Source organism: Saimiri boliviensis, chromosome 15 (assembly GCF_048565385.1).
Source record: "Saimiri boliviensis isolate mSaiBol1 chromosome 15, mSaiBol1.pri, whole genome shotgun sequence".
NCBI classification, from domain to species: Eukaryota; Metazoa; Chordata; class Mammalia; order Primates; family Cebidae; genus Saimiri; species Saimiri boliviensis.
In genome coordinates, this window is record NC_133463.1 from 67,437,471 (window position 1) to 67,460,587 (window position 23,117).

Genomic DNA, 23,117 nt, shown 5'->3' on the forward strand with positions numbered 1-23,117 from the left:
CCATATTTATTTTCAATCTCAGTTTCTCAAACCCCAGTTGGTTTCCTTCCAAATATATAAGGATAGCGTGAGGAGAAATACCTAATGTAGATGACGGGGTGATGGATGCAGCAAACCACCATGGCACATGTCTAACTATGTAACAAACCTGTACATTCTGCACATGTACCGCAGAACTTAATGTATAATAAAAAAGAATTTGCATTATAGTACCTGTTTGAGATACAGTTACCCAAATAGAACAGAAACCCCATGAAGGCAGAACCCACTTGCTCAATATAGTATTACCAGAAAGGGACTAATAAATAATTTCGAATCTAGAATGGTTTGTGTATTTTTAAGGATATAAGAGCCACTCTCACTAAATAAAAGGGGGTTAAAAGATACCTTTTATACTATGTCAGGCTCCTGCATAACACAGGTCAAAACTAAACTGCCTATAGAAGCTTAAAAAAAAAGCATGAGAGAAGAGCACCAGGCATAGGCAGATCTAAACCAGAAAGACTGTCTATCCAAGAGGGGAGCTTCTTGACAACTCCAAATTTAGGCTGATCATTTAGGTATGCATTTAGGCTTATCATTTCCAGATTTTTTAATTTTTCAAGACAAGTGAGAAATCTGGAACTTTTAAATGAAAAATTTCTGGGTTTCTCCACTGTTAAAAATTTTCAGCTTGGGTGAACAAACAAAACTTGCTGGTGGATTCAATATGGTTACAAGCAGCCAATTTGAACCCTCTGCTAAATATATATACGTATTTTTTTCCAAACCACCTTGCCAAAACATTTCCTGAGGATAATGATGATAGCAAAAATAACAACAGTAGAAAACTTATATAGTGCTTACTGTATATCAAGTGCTATTCTAAGCACTTCACTTACAAACTCGAATGATCCTAATGACCTCTCTCTCATGAGGTAGATGATATTATTCCTACTGGACATATGAAGACACTAAAGCAGAGAGAGGTCAGAAATTGGTCCAGGTAAGTGGCCGAGCAGGTATCAGACCCCAGAGCCTGTGTTCTTTACTATGGTATTTGGAGATAAGTCAAAAATAGTGAAATCACATCTCCTCTATAAACACCTTCAACCTTTGATGTTTTCCTTTCTTCCATGTGTTCTAGTTCTGGCCTGTTAATTAACAACCTCTAAGAGGTTACTACCATCTAGGCATGTGTAGGGTTAATCCTTCGTCTATTCAGTATGACATGAGAAAAGGCTGGTATCCAATTCTTCCCATCTCCCAAAATAGATTAGCTATAGAATACAGAAGTTAGACCAGTGAATATTTAGGACCTAACTGTGGAATTACATAAGGGACAAAGGGGCATTGACGTTCAGCTTTTGTTGTGGTATTTGGCCAAAAATCTGCTCTTAGGGTTTGGCTTCGGCCTTGGTTTAGATGCCACTTCAACTATATTTGTGGCAACCCTGAACTTGTGTGCAATTATCATTTGATCACATCTAACTATTGTAATATCATCAATAACAAATAGTAGTGTCCTTTGGTTTTACTGTTTCTTTATGAAAATTCCCTTTGTAATAAATGTAGATATTCTAGATGTGATTTAAACAGTGAAATTGCTCCAGTTTGCTTTATATCTTAAAATCCCACCAGCCAGTTGAAGACTAAATGTATACTAATTATTGTAAGAATTCATTCAAACAAATAGTCCTTCCATGTCCTTCCATAGTCCTTCCATGTACCAGGAATGGCTGTTATTGTCAGGGACATGTCACAAAACATGGGATCCTGCCTTACAGAGTATATACTCTAGTGGATGATGACCTAAAATAATAATAAACATAAATTATATATGGTTCCAGAAAGCGATGAGTGTGTTAGTGCAGTAAAGAAATTAAAGGACAGAGTCAGGAATCAGGGGCCTTGGAAGAGAGACTGATCGTTTTAGCCTCACTGAGGAGGTGATACTGGAGCAAAGATTTGATGGAAATGAAGGAGTGCGCCTTGCATATCCCCAGGAAAGATGCTTCAAGGAAGAGGTAACAGCCAGTATAAAGGCTTAGAGGTGGGAAGGTACCTGGTTTGAAATAGGAGCAGCCTGAGCATAGAGGAGCCTAGCAGCAGATGACAGGAGGGACTTGCCAGGGCACAGATCATGCAGGACCTGGGAGGGCACTAACAACTTTGGCTTTAATCTGAGGAAAACAGGATGTGATTAGAGGATTATGAGCAAAAGAGGGACATGATCTGACTCACACATTTACAAGATCATTCTGGTTGCTGAATTGAGGACTATGTTTTACAATGAATATTGTGAAAACATTGCTTAAGAGGAAAACCCTCAAGTGAAAAAAACAAAATTAAGCCTGATTTTGAAAATTAAAAAAGAAATTCTCTTCTTGTACAATCCAAAACTTTAATTTATGGGATTGTTTCAATGAAATTGCATCATGACCATCAGCAAGACGGCAATTCCAGGAGTTAAAGATTTTACTGGAGTCAGTTATTATTGGAGAGTAGGAAACCTTACTGACTTGGGGGGAATATCACCATTATCACTACTACTGTAATGGCAGAGCTTGATCAAAGCGTATTTTGCTCCTTCACTGACCTCAGTTGAAAAAGAGCATATTTTCAGTATCACAATAGAACAACTACAGGAGCTGACAGCTGAGAAATTATTACCACTGCTCTATAATGCCAATTCTAAAAAATTCTGCTTGGTATAATTTTAATTAAGCTGTAGTAAATAGGTATTCTTATTAATATTTCAGATTTATTCTTGTATACCAGACACTCATTTTATGACGGTGATATTCAACTTCAGCCAATAGTGATTTAACACACAGTCATTTGGCAGTTGGTCAAAATGCACATTTGGTGCAGGTTGAGCAACCTTAACCTAAAAATCCAAAATCAAAAATGCTCCAAAACCCAAAACTTTGAGCAATGACATGATGCCATAAGTAGAAAATTCCACTCCTGACCTCATATTATGGGTCAGTCAAAAATTTGTTTCATACACAAAATTTAAAATATTATATAAAATTGCCTTCAGGGTGTGTGTGTGTGTGTGTGTGTATATATATATACACACACACACACACATATATATAACATGTATATGAAACACAAATGAATTTCATGCTTAGACTTGGATCCCATCTCCAAGACATCTAATTTGGATGAGATATAGAATTTGAATATGCAAATACTCCAAAATTTGAAAAAATCCAAAATCTAAAACATGTCTGGTCTCAAGCATTTCAGATTAGAGATACTCAGTCTGCATATGTCACAGACTGAATGTGTGTGCCTCCTGAAATGGATAGGTTGAAGCCCTAACCCCCAATAGGGTAGTATTTGAAGCTAGGGCCTTTGAGAGTTAATTGGGAGTTTAGATTATGTCAGTGAGGGCATGGGCCCCCATGATGAGATTAGCATCCATAGAGAGGAGAGAGAGACATCTAAGCTCACTTTCTCTCCACCATTTGAGAACACAGTGAGAAGGTGGTCTCTGCAAGACAGAAAGAGCATCCTCTCTGGAACCAACTCAGCTGGCACCTTGATCTTGGATTTCCCAGCCTTCAGAACTGTGAGAAATAAATGTCTGTTGTTTAAGCTACCAAGTCTTCAGTAATTTGTTACAGCAGCTGAGGCTGACTAATACAGCATATATCTAAGGCTATGTGTGAAATCAACATTTGAAAACAATTTCTAATCCATACAGCCTTGGAAATAATATTTCAGGTTTTACTTGGCACCTGGTGCTCCAGTTTTTCAGTTTCAGTCAGGAATTCCTAAGCACTTAAAGAGAAAGAGAAGAAGCTGCTTTCCATTTCCTTCAAGTTTGAGCTAGGTCAGGGAGATGGGGTAGAAATCACAGGAGCCAGCTGATGACCTGTGACCCTGAATAGAGCTGCAGAGGAGGGTTTACAAGCCATTTCAGCTGAAATCTTGGCCAATGCTATAGGGTAGCAGAGGTCATAGGGCCCTATTCAGGCAATCAGAGACTTTTTTAACTTTTAAGTTCAGGGGTATATGTGCAGGTTTGTTATAAAGGTGAATTTGTGTCATGGGGGTTTATTGTAGAGATTATTTTGTCACCCAGGTATTAAGCCTAGTACCCATTAGTTATTTGTCCCAATCCTCTCCCTCCTCCCATCCTCCATACTCTCACAGGCCTCTCAGTATGTGTTGTTCCCTTCTGTGTGTCCATGTGTTCTCATGATTGAGCTCCCACTTACAAGTGAGAACATGACACATTTGGTTTTCAGTTCCTGTATTAGTTTGTTAAGGATAATGGCCTCTAGCTCCATCCTTGTCCCTGCAAATGGCAGGATCTCATTTTTTTATATGGCTGCACAGTATTCCATGGGGTACATATGCCATATCTTCTTTATCCAGTCTACCATTGATGGGAATTCAGGTTAATTCCATATCATTGCTATTGTGAATAGTGCTGCAATGAGCATATGTGTATCTTTGTAATAGAATGATTTCTATTCCTCTGGGTATATTATGCCCAGTTATAAGATAACCAGATCACATGATTTGGCTGTGTCCCCACCTAAATCTCCTCTTGAATTTCCAAATGTTGTGGGAGGGACTTGGTGGCAGGTAATTAAATCATGGGGGCAAGTCTTTCCTATGCTATTCTCTTGACTAAGTCTCGCAAGATCAGATGATTTCAAAAAGAGGAGTTCCCCTGAACAAGCTTTATTTGCCTGCTGCCATCCATGTAAGACATGACTTGCTCCTCTCCTTGCCTTCCACCATGATTGTGAGACGTCCCCAGCCACATGAAACTGTATTTCTCATTAAACCTCTTTCTTTTGTAAACTGTGCAGTCTTGGGTATGTCTTAGCAGCATGAAAACAGACTAATACAATAAATTGGTACTAGGAGTGGGGTGTTGCTGAAAAGATATCCAAAAATGTGGAAACATCTTTGGAACTGGGTAGCAAGCAGAGGTTCAAACACTTTAGAGCAGGCATCCCCAAACTACGGCCTGTGGGCCGCATGCAGCCCCCTGAGGCCATTTATCCGGCCCCCCGTCACACTTCAGGAAGGGGCACCTCTTTCACTGGTGGTCAGTGAAAGGAGCACAGTATGTGGCGGCCCTCCAACAGTCTGAGGGACAGTGAACTTGCCCCCTGTGTAAAAAGTTTGGGAACTCCTGGTTTAGAGGGCTCAGTTTTAGTGGGAAAGTTTGGAACTCCCTAGAGACTTGTTTAATGGCTTTGACAAAAATGCTGATAGTGACATGAACAATAAGGCCCAAGCTGAGGTCATCTCAGATGGAGATGAGGAACTTGTTGGGAACCGGAGCAATGGTGACTCTGTTATGTGTTAGCAAAGAGACGGTGGCATTTTACCCCTGTCCTAGGGATTTGTGGAACTCTGAACTTGAGAGGGATAATTAAGGGTCTCTGGCAGAAGATGCTTGCAAGTATCAAAGCATTCAAGAGGTGACTTGGGTGCTGTTAAATACATTCAGGTTTATATGGGAAGCAGAGCATAAAAGTTAAAAAAAATTGTAGCCTGACAATGTTATAGAAAGGAAAATCCCATTTTCTGGGGAGAAATTCAAGCTGACTGAATAAATTCACATAAATAATGAGGAACTGAATGTGAATCCCCAAGACAATGGGGAAAATGTCTCCAGTGCAGCCCCTCCCATCACAGGCCCAGAGGCCTAAGAGGAAAAAGTAGTTTTGTGGGCCAGGCCCAGGGTCCCCATGCTGTGTGCATCATAGGGACTTGGAGCCCTGTATCCCAGCTGCTCCAGCCATGGCTGAAATGGGCCAACAAAGAGCTTGGGCCACGGCTACAGAGGTGCAAGTCTCAAGCCTTGGTAGCTTCCATTTGGTTTTGAGCCTGCCAGTACACAGAAATCAAGAACTGGGGTCTCGAAACCTCCACCTAGATTTCAGAAGATGCATGGAAATGCCTGGATGTCCAGAGAGAAGTTTGCCATAGGGGCAGGGTCCTCATGGAAAACCTCTGCTAGGACAATACAGAAGGGAAATATAGGGTCAGAGCCCCAACACAGAGCCCCTATTAGGACACTGTCTAGTGGTGCTGTGAGAAGAGGGCCACCATCCTCAAGATCTCAGAATGGCAGCTCTATTGACAGCTTGCACCATAGACCTAGAAAAGCTGAAGACACTCATTAACAGTCCAGGAAAGCAGCCGGGAAGGAGGCTGTACCCTGCAAAGCCACAGGGGTGGAGCTTCCAAAGACCATGGGAACCTACCTCTTGCATCATTGAGACCTGGAAGTGAGACACGGAGTCAAAGGAGGTCATTTTGGAACTTTAAGATTTGACTGCCCTGCTGGATTTCGGACTTGCATGGGGCCCGTAGCCTCTTTGTTTTGGCCAATTTCTCCCATTTGAAATAGCAGTATTTACCCAATGCCTGTACCCTCATTGCATCTAGAAGTAACTAACCTGCTTTTGATTTTACAGACTGCACAGGTGGAAGGGACTTGCCTTGTCTTGAATGAGACTTTGGACTGTGGACTCTTGAGTTAATGCTGGAATGAGTTAAGACTTTGGGGAACTGTTAGGAAGGCATGACTGCTTTTGAAATGTGAGGACATGAGATTTGGGAGGGTCCAGTGGCAGAATGATATGGTTTGGCTGTGTCCCCACCAAAATCTTGAATTCTTGAATTCCCATGTTTTGTAGGAGGGACATGGTAGGAGGTAATTGAATCATGGGGGCAGTCTTTCCCATGCTGTTCTCATGATAGAGAATAAGTCTCATGAGACCTGATAGTATTTAGCTCTCTCTTTGGCTGCTGCCATCCATGTAAGTCATGACTGGCTCCTGTTTGCCTTCTACCATAATTGTGAGACCTCCCCAGCTACATGGAAGTGTAAGTCCAATTAAACCTCTTTCTTTTGTAAATTGTGCAGTCTTGGGTATGTCTTTATCAGCAGCATGAAAACAAATGAATATATTGAGTGATATGGTTTGGCTGTGTCCACACCCAAAATCTCATCTTGAATTGTAATCCTCATAATCCCCACATATTGTGGGAGGAAACTGGTGGGAGGTAATCGAATTATGGGGGCTGTTCTCCCCATTCTCTTCTTGTGATAGTGAGTCAGTTCTCACAAGATCTAATGGTTTTATAAGCAGCTGGCATTTCACTTGCTGGCACTCATAGTCTCTCCTGCTGTCCTGTGAAGGGGTGCCTTTGCCATGATCGTAAGTTTCCTAAAGCCTCCCCAGCCAAGAAGAACTGTCAGTCAATTAAACCTCTTTTCTTCTTCTTCTTTTTTTCTGAGATGGAGTTTTGCTATTGTTGCCCAGGCTGGAGTGCAGTGGTGTGATCCTGGCTTACTGCAACCTCTGTCTCCTGGGTTCAAGTTATTCTCCCACCTCAGCCTCCCGAGTAGGTGGGATTACAGGTGCCCACCAGCATGCCCAGCTATTTTTTTTTTTTTGCATTTTTAGTAGAAATGGGGTTTCACCATGTTGGCCATGCTGGTCTTGAACTCCTGACCTCAAGTGATCCACCTGCCTCAGGCTCCCAAAGTGCTGGGATAACAGGCATGAGTCACTGAGCCCAGCCTAAACCTCTTTTCTTTACAAATTACCCAGTCTTGGGTATTTTTTATAGCAATGTGAGAACAGACTAATACACTGGGTCAAACGGTATTTGTTTTTTGGTCTTTGAGGAATTGCCATACTGTATTTCACAATGGTTCTTATATACAATTGAAGTATAGATTGATACAGACTGCTATCAGGAATTTGCTTGGTCTCAGTGACAACACAGAGTAAACTTTTGAAGGGTGAAGGGTAATGGAATGGCTTTGGAAGTATCCCTTGTCCACTGTATAGATAATAGGCCACTTGTATCAATCCAGAAAAGCATTCTCTTCATATCAACAATTATAGAACTCAGTAAGACATCCTTCTGCTCACTTGTGGAGGAGCTAAAGATAATGAAATAACTGTCAGGCAAGAGATATAAACCCAGAGGCAAGGGGCTTCTGTATTACATGAACTGGCTTATTCACTCATTTATCAAAAATTTAATCTTTTTATTATGTGCTGGACGCAGTAGCAGGCATTGATATTACAGCAGTGAACAAGACAGACAAGATCACTGCTCTCAAATAGTTTAAATTCTGAGTGAAGAGACAGAAAAAAACAAGATGATTTCAGACCAGGAAAAGTTCTATGCAGGACATCAAACCAAGTGATGTCAAAGAATGTGACTGGGGATTCATTTAGTTAGGGTGGTCAGGAAAGACCTCTTGGAGAAGCACATTTGAGCTAGGACCTAAATGACAAGGAACTAGCTGAACAATAATCAAGGGGAGAACATCATAGGCAGAAGGGATGGCAAGTACCAATAATCTCCAAAGACAATCACTTTAGTAACTTTGTAGTTTAGGTGGATAAACTCAAATGAATCTGGTGGGCTCTGAAACACTCTCTTGAATGCCATCTTCCTTTTACATTGTCAAATGGCGTATCCTGTAGTCTTACTCCACTAGATAAATACAATTAACCAAGTGGCTCCAAGCACTTTTTATTTCCTATAGAACTGTGAGCACAAAAGAGTGAAAACCACTGTTCATGTGTTGGATGAACTGTGTTTTAGGTAGTCTGTGCCACTGCTAGCTCCAAGATCTTTGTGAAGTCATTGTCTCATCTGAGTCTTATCTCCCTGTAAAATAAATTAGATGGTCAAATGCTCTCTAGGTTTTCTTCTTTGTTGTTTACACAATGAACCTATGGCTTAAATATATCCTATTAATTTCATACTTTTCAGAGCTTAACATGTTAGTAACAAAAGCTTACCTCTTCAGATATAAGTTTACTGTAGTTTTGTTTGAGCCCTGTCCAGAAACTCAATGTACATGGACTGGGGTCCTGGAACTCACATAGCATGAAGTCATACTTGCTTGTCTCTTGCTCCGACCCTTATGAGAATTCTTAAGAAAGTACATCTCATTATGTTTCTCATGCATTGTGTCCTTTCCAATCATTGGTGACGTTATACTGGGTTGGCAGCTTTGTTTGGAGACATTTGTGCTCCTTGAGCCAAGAAATACAGATAGTCAAGAATTAGATCATTCTATCCCTAAATTGCAACAAACCTTCTCAAAGGCAGCTAAGCAATGTAATTTGATGAAGGTCAAGTACAGTCCACCCTTCATCTCTTAACCTAAGTCTAAGTTCTTTTTTCTCTCTGTTTTAATCTCAGATTAATGGTTCCTGCTTACCGTTACAAATGTCCACAAGTTGCCCTGCAGTCAACTCTCATTTATCCGCCTGTGGCTTATCTAAAGTACCCAGCTTTCTCCTCCTCCTGCCTCCAGCATCAAGTTCCAGGACAGCTACTTTAAACTCTGTGCCAAAGAAATACAAACTAAATCTAATATTAGCCTAATGAGAAAAGCCTATCTGTTGCCAAAGATTCACATAATACCTCCCAAAGCCAAATGTAGGCAATTATTCACTGTTTTAGATGTTGGCATTGCTTCTCCCTTATAAAATACAGCAATCAAGATTTGCTGTTTTCTCCCTGAGGATTAAGGAATACATGCAGTATTTTAACCTCTTCTTCTGCCTAGTTGGCCAGATTCTCAGTGTAATAGACAATATTTTCTTTTCAATTAAATAGATGATTTGTTTATTTCATGTTAGGAGCATAAAAAACCCTGAATTTAGAGCCATTAAACATAGAGAGTTATATCTTTCTCCAGACTAGCCTTTAGTGAGTCATTTACATTCTTGGGGTTTCTCAGCTGTAAAATGGGGATACAGATTTTATAAAGAAAAGGTATGGGGGAGGCATGAAAACACAGGGAACACTCAAAGAATACTGACTCCAGGAATTAGCATTGTGACAGAAAAAAAAAAAAACAGAAAAACAAGGATTATTAACCTTATGAAACCCTTATTTGACAGGCATACAAACACAGCAAGGTGACGTTTCCTCATAAACACCTAGAAAATCAAGTCCTTTACACCAGTAACAGACTTAAAGAGAGTCAAATCAAGAACAAACTGCCATTCACAATTGCTACAAAGAGAATAAAATACCTAGGAATACAACTAACAAGGAACGTAAGGAACCTCTTCAAGGAGAACTACAAACCACTGCTCAACAAAATAAGAGAGGACACAAACAGATGGAGAAACATTCCATGTTCATGGTTAGGAAGAATCAATATTGTGAAAATGGCCATACTGCCCAAAGTAGTTTACAGATTCAATGCTATCCCCATCAAGCTACCAATGACCTTCTTCATAGAACTGGAAAAAAAACACCTTAAACTTCATATAAAACCAAAAGAGAGCCTGCATACCCAAGTCAATTCTAAGCAAAAAGAACAAAGCCAGATGCATCATACTACCATAGTTCAAACTATACTACAAGGCTACAGTAATCAAAACAGCATGGTACTGGTACAAAAACAGAGACACAGACCAATGGAACAGAACAGAGGCCTCGGAGGCAATGCCACACATCTACAACCATCTGATCTTTGACAAACCTGACAAAAACAAGCAATGGGGAAAGGATTCCCTGTTTAACAAATGGTGTTGGGAAAACTGGCTAGCCATGTGCAGAAAGCAGAAACTGGACCCCTTCCTGACACCTTACACTAAAATTAACTCCAGATGGATTAAAGACTTAAACATCAGACCTAACACCATAAAAACCCTAGAAAAAAATCTAGGCAAAACCATTCAGGACATAGGCATAGGCAAGGAGTTCATGACCAAAACACCAAAAGCACTGGCAACAAAAGCCAAAATAGACAAATGGGACCTAATCAAACTCCACAGCTTCTGCACAGCAAAAGAAAGTTATTAGAGTGAATCAGCAACCAACAGAATGTGAAAAAAATTTTGCAGTCTACCCATCTGGCAAAGGGCTGATATCCAGAATCTACAAAGAACTAAAACAGATTTACAAGATAAAAACAAGCAATCCCATTGAAAAGTGGGCAAAGGATATAACCACTTTACAAAAGAAGACATACAGGAGGCCAACAAACATATGAAAAAACGTTCATCATCACTGGTCATTAGAGAAATGCAAATCAAAACTACATTGAGATACCATCTCATGCCAGTTAGAATGGTAATCATTAAAAAATCTGGAGACAACAGATGCTGGAGAGGATGTGGGGAAATAGAAACACTTACACTGTTGGTGGGAATGTAAATTAGTTCAACCATTGTGGAAGACAGTGTGGTGATTCCTCAAGGACCTAGAAATAGAAATTCCATTTGACCCAGCAATCTCATTACTGGGTATATATTCGAAGGACTATAAATCGTTCTACTATAAGGACACACACACACGAATGTTCACTGCAGCACAGTTTACAATAGCAAAGACCTGGAACCAACCCAAATGCCCATCAATGATAGACTGGACAGGGAAAATGTGGCACATATACACCATGGAATATTATGCAGCCATCGAAAACGATGAGTTTGTGTCCTTTGTAGGGACATGGATGAACCTGGAAACCATCATTCTCAGCAAACTGACACAAAAACAGAAAATCAAACACCGCATGTTCTCACTCATAGGCGGGTGTTGAACAATGAGAACATTTGGACACAGGGAGGGGAGCATCACACACCGGGGTCTGTTGGGGGGAAACAGGGGAGGGTCAGCGGGGGGTGGGGAGTTGGGGAGAGATAGCATGGGGAGAAATGACTGATATAGGTGAAGGGGAGGAAGGCAGCAAATCACACTGTCATGTGTGTACCTATGTAACAATCTTGCATGTTCTTCACATGTACCCCAAAACCTAAAATGCAAAAAAAAAAAAAGAAAGAAAAGAATAAAAAAAGAAAAAAGAAAAAAAAAACAAATCGGGAAAAAAGAAGAAAAAAAAAGAAAAGAAAAAAAGAAAATCAAGTCTAGATGTCAGGAATTCCCAACGTCATGCAAAGACACATTAGTGTATTCCAGGATAGGAAACAGATAGGATACTGATGGGCTGATCTTATTCCATAGCCAGAGTTGCCATAGATTCTCAAATTCCAACCATCAGAGGATTTGGGAACATCAGTTTCTAAAGAAACTCCCCAGTATTTTGACTTTTTTTAAATGACTGAAGCACTTGTCCACTCAAGCCCAAGGATAAGGATCAGTGAGAATATCAACATAATTCCATTTTACATCTTATTCCTATACCCAGAGAACTGCAATGGTTTCCCATAGATTAGAGAAGCAATGTCTAATAGGACTTTCGGCCATAATGATCATGTTCCATATCCACATTGTCCAAAGAAGCGGCCCCTCAAAACATGGGATAATGAACTTGAAATGTGGCTGGTATGACCAAAGAAAAAAAATTTTGCATTTTATTCAATTTAAATAAATTTGAATATCCACATGTACTAGTGGCTATTGTATTGAACAATGAAGGTAGAAAGTAAATCCATGGTACTCACTCCAACATTCAAATTCCATCACACAGTTTGGCCCAAACCTACTGTTTCAGACTTGATTTATGCCACACAAATTCTGACTTGAAGAGACTGATGTTGAACACACCTGAGCATTTCTGCTGCCATACCTCAGTTCACGGTGTTTAGACTTCATGGCTCCAAGCACCCTCCATTCTTAGGGCTACATATTGGAATTTATCCATACTTAGCAGCACAGGTCAAGTTCTACGTGTGCTAGAGTACGCTCCCTTGTAGTCTTGTTCTGACTGCTCTGTAAGTAAAGGGTTAATAAATCTCAGGGCTGGCCTTTCTGAGAAGGACTTCAGTTTCCCATAGCGCTGGTTTTTTGGAAACTGCTATGTGGAGCCACTCCTGGTCTTCAGGAGCTGTGGCTTCGTCTTGAGTCTACGTTACTAGAATGGTATAAATGAATGGTGGAAAAAAAGAGGGTGAGCCTTTTATATATCAAAGAGACTCATCCTCACCTGGACTCTCAACTGTGGCAGCTGTGTGGGTGATGGGTCAAAAAAAGCTGTGTACTTGGATAACTTCTGGGCCTCCTAATGAGATGAAAATGCTTTGCCTACTATATTTCTTGCCTGTACTCTCCTGTAAAGCTAAGTAGACATAATTTTTTTTCCTCTTAAACTGGTAACTATAGCTGTGGCATGGCATGGCATACATATTCTCTCTGAATTTCCAAGTACTCGCAAACATTTAGGACTTATCCTGGTAAGTATTTTTTGCAGATCCACATTTCAATTGAATTCATTTTTAATTTTCAACTAGATTCTATCATTCCCAATGAGACTTACAAGTGATCTGGGTACTCTATTGGTTTCTCTTTGGTCTATAAGAGCTGGAGGCAACTTGTAGCCAGACAAGCTTTTTCTGGAGTAAGGGCTCTGAGTCTTTGAGGAATTGGGGCTAAGGGTCCCAAAATGTCACTTTCTAAGACAGAGAATTATTTTACCCAAAATGAATATAGACACACACACACACACACACACACACACACTCACACACACTTTTTAAAATTATGAAAGCAATACAAATTTCGGTGTCAACAGGGTAGATTAAGCACATGCTACAATCCTCCCCCAACCCACATATACACATAGACTCTAGCATTGCCTATTAAATATAAGGTCACTAAGCTACTCTGGAACAGGTGGTGTGCTGAGGGATTGGTTTCAAAGCCCATCATGGCAGGAATCAAAGTGGCAAGGCCCAGAGATACACCAGGTTTCCTGTGAGAAGTCTGCATATGGAGGAACTTGATTTGCATAATCAGTCAGAAGCAAACAGACAGAACGTCAACTTGAAACATTAGTGTAATACCTGGCCAGAGCTCTCGCATCCCAGAGTTCAGGAGAAGGCAGATGTATAAAGACCTCACCAGAAGCCTCTACAATCCAAGGCACACATGGGCAAAAAGACCCCACAATAATTTACTCCTCTGCCAAATAAACCACCAGCAAGAATTAGAAGCCATGTGAGGAAATTCAGTACCCTAAAAGTAGAATACTAACCCAAACAAACAGAAAATGTCATGGTGGAGCTGCTAAAGTTAATGGCACAATTCAAAAAGGGCTTTAAAATAAAAACACTTAAAATAATACATGTCTTATTCAAAATTCAAGCAAAGCAGAAGTACAGAAAGTATAAGTTTTCTCCGTAATTTTAATTCCAGATAGAAACTGCTGCTCAAATTGTGGAAAACCCTCCCAGATTCAGTGATGCCTTTATACAGAGACAGACATTTTTACCTACATGGAAACACACTATACCTACTGTGTCATAACCTACCCCTCTCATTCCCTTTCTACTTTAAAATATTATCACATTTTTCCACATAAATACATATAAGTCTCTTGCATCCTCACAAAGGAAAAATTATATTCCATTGCATTAATACAGTTTCTTTAGCCAGTGTCCCATGAATGGACATTTGGGCTAGTTTCAGTGTGTTCTCCTGTAGCCATCTTTGTACATATGGCTAATTATTTCCTTAGGCAAGTTCCTAGAGAAAAAAATTATTGGCCCCAAAATTGCACACATTTAAAATTTTGATAACGATTATCAAGCTGTCATCCAGAAAAGCTATACGAATTTACATTATTGAATGGCTTTAGATGTATGTATTTCTAGCCACAGGTTTTTAAAGGTAGGTTTCGAGTGGGTCAATTTACCAGAGATTCAACTATATACCCAAGAAAAGAGAAGATGGCTCACAACTCCACTAGCCTCTAAATACAACAGAAGGGAAAATGTAAATGCGTTTGTACCTGTACAATATAAGTTCACATTGTCTAAGGTACAGAAGCTTCAGGGGTTGTGATGCTGCTGACATCCATAGTAATCACATTATAGTGATTTTAACTCTGTTCCCCCAGCAGCCACTGTTGTTCCCTAGTCCTCCATTTAAACAAGTGTACAAATTCTTCTTGTAAGCTTTACTAAAGCCTCTAGTCTGTTCACCTCTAAGTAGAATCTCCTTTCAACTTCATTTGTTGGGAATGGGTGTTCACTGTAGATGATTTGCATAAACTCAAATGAATCTGGTTTCTAATATGTGGTTTGTTCCAGAAGAAAGGTTCATTATACACACTCATTGAAGTATGTTTTCAGCAAAGCAACTATAAAGTGCTTCAGAGGCAAAGACACAAAATTTCAGGATTCACAACAATATCACATATTCAAGATAATTCAGAAACAGAATTGTATCAGATTTGAATCAAATTTTTTATATTTCCAATCCCTTTACAAATAAAAGAGATACACACTAGAAATGTTTAAAGTCAAAATAAAATCAAATATCAACAGTTAACTTTTCTGTCTACTCTAATTTTTAATATTTTAAGCATCCTTTAGAAAATATTTCACTCAGAGAAAGTCTATTTGTCTTCCTAGAGACGCCCCTTAAGGCTTCTTTTCCTCGCTCTTTCAAGATATCCATGTAGCAACATGGATTGATCAGCTTTAGCTGTCTTAACAGGGTTCACTCATTTCCAATGCTGCTCACGAGCCAAACGTCACTGATCATCGGTCAATATCCTACGAGTTGCCGTTTCTCTCAGCTAAAATGTCCAGTGTAAAATGCCTGCGATATATTTCTTGGTAATCATTCCCCATTCCCTACCACACACACATACTTAATGTCAACAATTTTTAATTATCCATAGTAAAGAAGAAAAGGAATAACAGTAATTATTCAAAACTGTAGATAAAGCAAAAAAAAATTCACATATGATTTTGGAAGACATTATTTGGAGAAGGGAGGTGGTTATTGTACAACAACAAGTGACTTTTTTCCTTAAGATTTTTCTTGGGTGGTTACAATATTTGCTTTCCAAAGCATGCATACATTCATTCACTCAACCAACATTTGAAAGCACATTGTCTTGCAGGGAATACAGGGAAAAACAAAACTATATGAAGATTAATTTCCTCAGTGCCTAAGAGGAAAACTGATATGAGTATCTTTAACAACACTGTGCCCCCAACATGAACATCTGCATTGATTTCAGACAAATACCCAGGTAGGGCCAGTTCCATTGTAGGCAGCCTTTAGAAGAGGCTGTCCTTACTAAAAAATTACCTACCCCACAGAACCCAAGTTTCCGTGCACCTTCACCAACGCCTATTTTGTCAGTTCTATGATACCTATGTTTAGGCTAAAGATTGAAAAGAACTAAGTATCCTACAGCAGAATAAAATAATTCTCTCTGTCATTGGTTAGGGTCTATTTAATATTGTCTACCTCCCAAGATTGTTACAGGGACAGAGTAAGTCTATAGATCAAGAGTCCTTCAAACAGTACCTGGGATATACATGCATATTTCATAAAATATCAGCTATTACTAATTAACAATACCTGTAAGCACAAGCCTCTCATACTCAATGCAGTACTGGGGCTTTTATAAAATGCTTTACAAGCATGCAATCGTTTGATCTGCTCAATCTGATAAGAGAAGTTATTTTATGACTGATTCCCCTGTGTAGATGAAGAATTTGCAACTCAGAAAGTTACATGACTTGCCCAACACCATAGAGCGGTAAGTCTGAGCCTGGCAGATTAATCTTTTAGCTTTAAGTCCAGGGCATTCTTCTTTATAACCTCAGAGACTCACGCTATGAGATGGGCCACAAATATGTTTCCATTTCATTCCAAAGGGAATACAGTTAATATTTTCCTTTATCATTATTTATCAGCAAGATACAGTGCTCATTTGACCACAGATACAATGGTAATTAGTGAAAGCACTATCAGCTCTTCTCTATGGCTGGACCACAGCATATCAAGCCTGCAGCTTTCAAATCTCTGTAATTAACTGGAATGTTACGCACCTTAGCTGTCTCAGCTTCTGCCTGCAGTCGCTTGGGGGTTCCTTTCTGGTCAGGTAACTTCTGGAAATTTTTGTTTTTAATGGACTGAGATTCCACACCTTCACCTTCAATCTGGAGTTTAATACCTTCAGCACGGGCAGGGTGATCAATACCCCGTGGATTCAAACCACAGTGGAGAGCTAGGAAAGAGCAATAAATAGAACTCAGAAAACCAACCATACAAAGAAGGTGTCCATGACAGAAAATATTTCATCGGGCCCAAGGAGAAAAAAAAACAAGGCATCTGTGAGTTGAAAGGTGGGGTGATTATTACGAGAAATAATATGGTGACAAGGAAGCATGGTATAGTTGGAAACCCTGAGCTTGGAAATCAGCAAGATTTAGGTGCAAATCCAGAAGCCCTCAATTCCAAGTTTTTGACTTGTGGCAAGTTACGAATCCCCACCTTACAGATGAGAATCAGGCAACGTTGTTACTGCTTCCCACACATGCAATTATGTCAACCCTGTGGTTTAGTTTATATCTCTGCCTCCATCTGAAAAGTGCTCCCCCCTCCTCCTTGGAAACTTCTCTGTTATTTAAGCATTCCCTCAAGTCCACCCTCTTGCATTCATTCAAGCGATATTTCTTAAGCACTTACTATGTGCCACCCCTGGGTTAGATCCTGGAAACACAGATGTACATATGACAGATTTTACCTTCAAAGAACTTACAATGTAATAAAGGAGGCAAACAAAAGGACTGGTGATTTTAAAACAGAATTGTCACTTCTGTGTGGCAAAGAAGAAAAAGCCAGAGGGCTTTTTCTTAGCCATTCTCAGTACTGTGAGGAAAATGAAGCACCAGGGGACTGTGTGCATGAGGGAGCATAGGGAATGGGTTCTTGCTCTGGTAGCCAGAGACCCCTAGAAGGCTTTCTGAAGAAGAGGTCTGAGCTGACATGAGGTGAATAGGCGTTAGCTTCCCAAAGAGGAGGAGATAGGATTGGGTTGTAGTAGGGCCAGCGTTGCTAGGTGGTGGGACCAGCATGAGCAGAAGTGAAGGAAGTATGAGAGTCAAATTTGGTGGGGAGGTGAGAGGGCTTTTTCATAGCCAGATCCATGCATTCCACGACATGAACTACCATGTATGTCTGTGTGCACATGGCAGGTATGTGTGTTTTGACTTCTCGGGTAGTAAATTATTTCATTTCCCTGTGACCCCAACTCTTAAAATTAAGGTAAATTCCTATCCTCATCCCCTTTCCTTTATCCACAGAGAAGTTAAGGCATATACTTAATACCCCTATCTTCCCTAGGTCTCCACTTCATCAATAATCTCCTTTTACCCAACATTTTTAGGCTTTCCCCTTTCTCAGCATTCTTCCCCTCCAGCCAGATTCTGTGATTCCAAAGAGTCCAACTCTCTGCTTGGCCCTCCGTTCGGGAGTGCCTTTCCTCCTTGCCAGGATTCTGATGAGTACTTTACCCCTGACGATGAGACAGGCTTCCCAAGAGAAATGATGTGTTTTCCTCCCATTCTCCACTCCCTCCTTAACAGGGCCATCTATTCCCAGGTTCCCAATCAACATTCTGGCGACTCCCAAATATTAACTTCAGCCTAGACAGACCTTTCTCATGAATGTCAGACAAGTAAAACTACAGCAGAAACAATTTGCCCGTTACAATCTTCCCAAATTACACAGAAGCTGATGAGCCATCCTTAACATCACTCTAAGATTGATCACTTCTCTTCCATCTATCAGCAAATCCAATAGCTCTATACCCAACATACTGCTCAAATATTGAATGAATGACATTTTTTTTTTAAAAAAAGCAAACTGCACAAAGGTCCAAATGCATGTGATCATATTTGTACCCCTTTCTGTGGACATTATTTATAAATTTCTTCTAGTCTCTAAGATTCCTATTTAGTGGTACATTCCAGGCACTTAACATTTATTAGTTCGTGTCTCCCTTTTCAGGCTTTGTTCTGAATCTCAAATAATCTTCATGAGAAACTCTGAGACATAATTATATTCATTTCACAGATAAGGAAAATGAGGCTCAAAGGGATCAGGATCACAAAAGGCCATACTATACTAGTGTATACAGAAAAGTCACAGAAATTTTGGATCATTTAGGATGCACATGATTTCATATTACAGATGGAAAAATCCAAACTGCATTAAACAGTAAGGAAAATTATCAGCTGTCAGAACAAGAAGTCCAGTGATGGCACAAGCTCAGAATTAGCCGATTTTCATCTTCAAGTGTCATCAAGCATTGTGATTTTTTTATCTCTCCATTCTATTATCCACAGCATCACCTTTATTCTCAACCTGGGTCCCTTTGCAGCATCTAGACTACAAGCCTTTCCTGTTCATCTTGCAGCAGAAAGGGCTTGGTTGACTATGGCTCCTTTTCTCCCAAACCTCCTTCAAATTTTATTCTCTTTTCTCATTGGCCACGAGTGAGTAATATGCCTATTACCGACTAACACCCTGGCAGTGCAAATAGGATTACCCTTAAACCAACTGACCAGCTCAGAGGGTCAGCTCCCCAAACCACACTGCTGCTACTCAGCAGGGCTGCAGCAGAATAGCTGCTGGGGAACCAACCACAATGCCCATGTTAGGCAGTGCTGGAAAGAGAGCTCAGCAGACAAAGCCTCTGAGAGCATGAAGCTAATTACTGTTAATATCAATCAGCCTCTCCATCTCCAAAGACTAGCCTACTTACAATGAATGTTCAATTAAATACACCGAAGTTGTGATTATCTTTAAAAGGTGTGCTTGTGTAGGGAGATGGGGGATTAGCATGGGATGGTTTCAGACATTAACAGAGAAAAGAGAAATGTAGTTTTGATTTTTCTGTCTAGCTTTACCCTCTGCTGCTTCCTACCTTGAAATTCATGACTTAGGACTACCTCTAAACTGCTGATAACCTCCTATTCTCTTGCCCCTCTCACCTCCCTACCAAATTTGACTCTCATACTTCCTTCACTTCTGCTCATGCTGGTCCCACCACCTAGCAACGCTGGCCCTACTACAACCCAATCCTATCTCCTCCTCTTTGGGAAGCTAACGCCTATTCACCTCACGTCAGCTTGGACCTCTTCTTCAGAAAGCCTTCTAGGGGTCTCTGGCTACCAGAGCAGGAACCCATTCCCTATGTATGCTCCCTCATGCACACAGTCCCCTGGTGCTTCATTTTTCTCACGGTATTGAGAATGTCCATGTAACTGATCTGTCTGCCTTGCCCAACATAACTGTAAGCTCCTGGAGGGCAGGTACCATCCCTTTTTCCATCTCCATGACCTCCATTCCTGAGTCCAGGATGTGGCACATAAGAGACATTAAGGAAATACTTGTTCAGCTGCAGAATAAACCAGCAATCCCCTTCCTTTACACAATCATGCCTTAAATCAGAAGGAAGTCTTTCTCTGCTAGTAAATACTTGGCATTCAAAATGTAAGGTATCTATAAACAGGAAGCAGAACACAGTTTTTTGACTTTCCACACACGTAGCCTCATTCTTCACACAAATATTTTAATCCTCCATAGGTGTTCTTTCCCTCCACTGCAAACCCAGTAGTTGATTTAGGTTTTTGTGCTTAGGCTTATTTATTTAAAACCATTTTTGACAGGCTTTGTTTTGCTTTCCCTGAAATTCAATGTCCCTAATATTTACAAATCAAGCAACTTTCCAATGGCCTCTTACAGTGCATGACCTCCATCTCTTTGCTTGTGTCAAAGGTGTCCCCATTTGCTTTCTCTTTTCTGTGCTCATCACTACACTTCCTTATTTTTACTTTTTACTTAATTTAATGGGCTTGGCAGCTCACCGGTTGGCTTTGAGACCCTCTTCTTGTTTCCCTAATCTTCATCACCACTCCTCTGCCTGACGGATGCCTAGTTATTTAATTGACACTGTAGGCAGCTTGTCGTCTTTGTGGTAAGTGCTGCTGCTGTGACTTTTGCTTAATCTGAATGTCACTAATACTGAATTCTTCAAAATGAAGAGTTATAAACCAAAATGAATTTCACAAACAGTATTCTTTAAAAAATTTGAGAGAAATGTTTCACTGCAAATGCACATATATAGCATTGTTTTGAGATGCCGTTTTGAAGGCACCATCTTTTTTTCATGTGTAAAAACCTACTTCCCCAGAAAATTGAAAACCAAGTGCATTGCTTGTGGGAATGTAAAGTGATACACCCCCTGCATTAAACTGTATGGTAGTTCCTCAAAAAATTAAACATAGAATTGTCATTAGATCCAACAATTCAACTTCTAGGTATATACACACACAAAAAACTGAAAGCAGGAACTCAGGTATTTGTATGCTCACATACACAGCAGCATTATTCATAACAGTCAAACAGGCATAAGCCAAATGCCTGTGGACGCATGAATGGATAAACACAATGTGGTACATATAATGAAATATTTTGCAGCCTTTAAAAAGAATGGCATTCTTATCCATGCTGCAACATGCATGAACCTTGAAGACATTATGCTAAGTGAAATATGCCGGACAAAAAAGGACAACTATTGGATGATTCACTTATTCGAGTTAGTCAAATCTACAGAGAAATAAAATGGAGCAATGCTACACAGGGCTGTGGGAGAGAAAATGAGAAGTTATTGGTTAGTTATGGGTATGGTGTTTCACTGTGGGATGATGAAAACTCTCTGGAGATGGATGGTGGTGATGGTTGTATGATAATGTGAATGTACCTAATGCCACTCAACCATACAACCAAAGATGATTAAAATGACGAATTTAATGTGTATTTTGTCACAATAAAAAATAAAATTTTAAAAACCCTACTCCCTCTCATTTCAACTCCCTAATGCCTCAATAAATGGAAAGAGAAGTTCCAAAGACATTTTTATTCAAAGGTTTGAGAGTTTATTTATGAATAATGTCATGATTTTTACCTAGAATGTTATTTTGTTTTTTTTAATAAAAGGGTAAAAAATTATAGCTCAAAAGTATGAGATTACTTCAGAATTTTCCTAGAAAGGAAATGTTCTCCAAAACAGGTCTTATCCTAATCAGCAGAAGCAGGGCTGGGATTGCTGACTGCTGGAAATGAGCCTGGGCTCTCTGGGGCTTAGTGCCTGAGGGATGCCATTCTCATGTGATTTAGGTGACAGTCCCAGGCTATCTGGAATGAAGTGCCAGTCCTCGTTTTCTCTCCTTACAGTGACACAAGAGGAGTTGAGGGATGCATTGGCATCTGCGGTCATTCCCAAGAACAAGTGCATCTTACTCCCCAGAAAGCCACCACACCACACTCTGTCATGATATAAGGGATGAAGACTTCTAAAAGTTTAATGTTCCACTATTCTGAGTTTTGCCTTGAATAGAGACACTGTGCAAACACTCCCAATTGCCCCTCAGAAAGAACGGGTTCTCCAACCAAGGAACCCCCAGGTAGAAACTGCTAGCCGTGCCCTGAAATGTGTTGTGCCTCTCTGCCTTGACTGAAGTGATCTTTTTACATCATATACTCTTCGTTTCCCTTACTTGCATAGATACCTGCTTCAGGAAGTATTAATTTTCTCTTTTCTCTACTGTAGAGCTTTAACTAATCTTGCACTTAAGCAATATTGATAATTCCCCTCTTTTTTTTTTTTTTTTTTAAGACAGTGTCTTGCTCTGTTGCCCAGGCTGGAGTGCAGTGATGTCTGCAGTCTCAACCTCCCAGGCTCAAGTGTTCCTCCCACCTCAACCACGAAGTAGCTGGGACTACTGGTGTGCACCACCACATCCAGCTAATTTTTGTATTATTTGTAGGGGCAGGATTCTGCCACGCTGGTCTTGAACTTCTGGGCTCAAGCGATCTGCCCACCTCGACCTCCCAAAGTCCTGGGATCACAAGAGTCAGCTACCATGCCCAGCCCACCTCTTTTTCTTATATGACTTGTATGTGTGTATTTACCGTGCATTGCAAATATTTACTGACAGGTCTGCTAAGTCTATGACTAGGAGCCCCTGGAAGGAAGTGACTACTTCTTATTGAGATTTACAAATATAGTATCTAGTCACATAACTGCCTTACAGTAGGTGCTCAACCATTGTTTAGAGACTGAGTATAGATATGATGGAAAGATACTGATTCAATCCTACTCACTGCCATTCAGTCCTGATGTGTAACATATATTTTTTTAAAAAAAGCAAATAAAAGTTGCTTCCAATCTAATTGTATAATTCACCAAAAATGTTAAATCACAAAACCATAAAGCTATCTTGAAACTGCTGATTTACTACCCATCTGCAAAGCAGAGGCCATCTTACTCATGTTTGCACCTGCAAAGCCTAAATAGTTGTACAAACTCAACCCTCAACAAATGTTGC

The 23,117-nt window shown here is 40.1% G+C and overlaps 1 protein-coding gene across 11 annotated transcripts in view; it reads right to left on the reverse strand.

The window, feature by feature from the left end:
* The window catches only part of SAMD12 (sterile alpha motif domain containing 12), a 509,648-nt gene that overhangs the window by 450,889 nt on the left and 35,642 nt on the right, over window positions 1-23,117 (reverse strand). For all 11 annotated transcript variants that reach the window (XR_012514162.1, XR_012514159.1, XR_012514160.1 and 8 more), the window contains exon 2: window positions 16,770-16,948. Coding sequence is in view for 4 of the 11 variants with exons in the window: in XM_074387079.1 (XP_074243180.1) it covers window positions 16,770-16,948 (179 nt within the window). In the remaining 7 variants the exon portion in view is untranslated. The remainder of the gene's footprint in view (window positions 1-16,769; window positions 16,949-23,117) is intronic.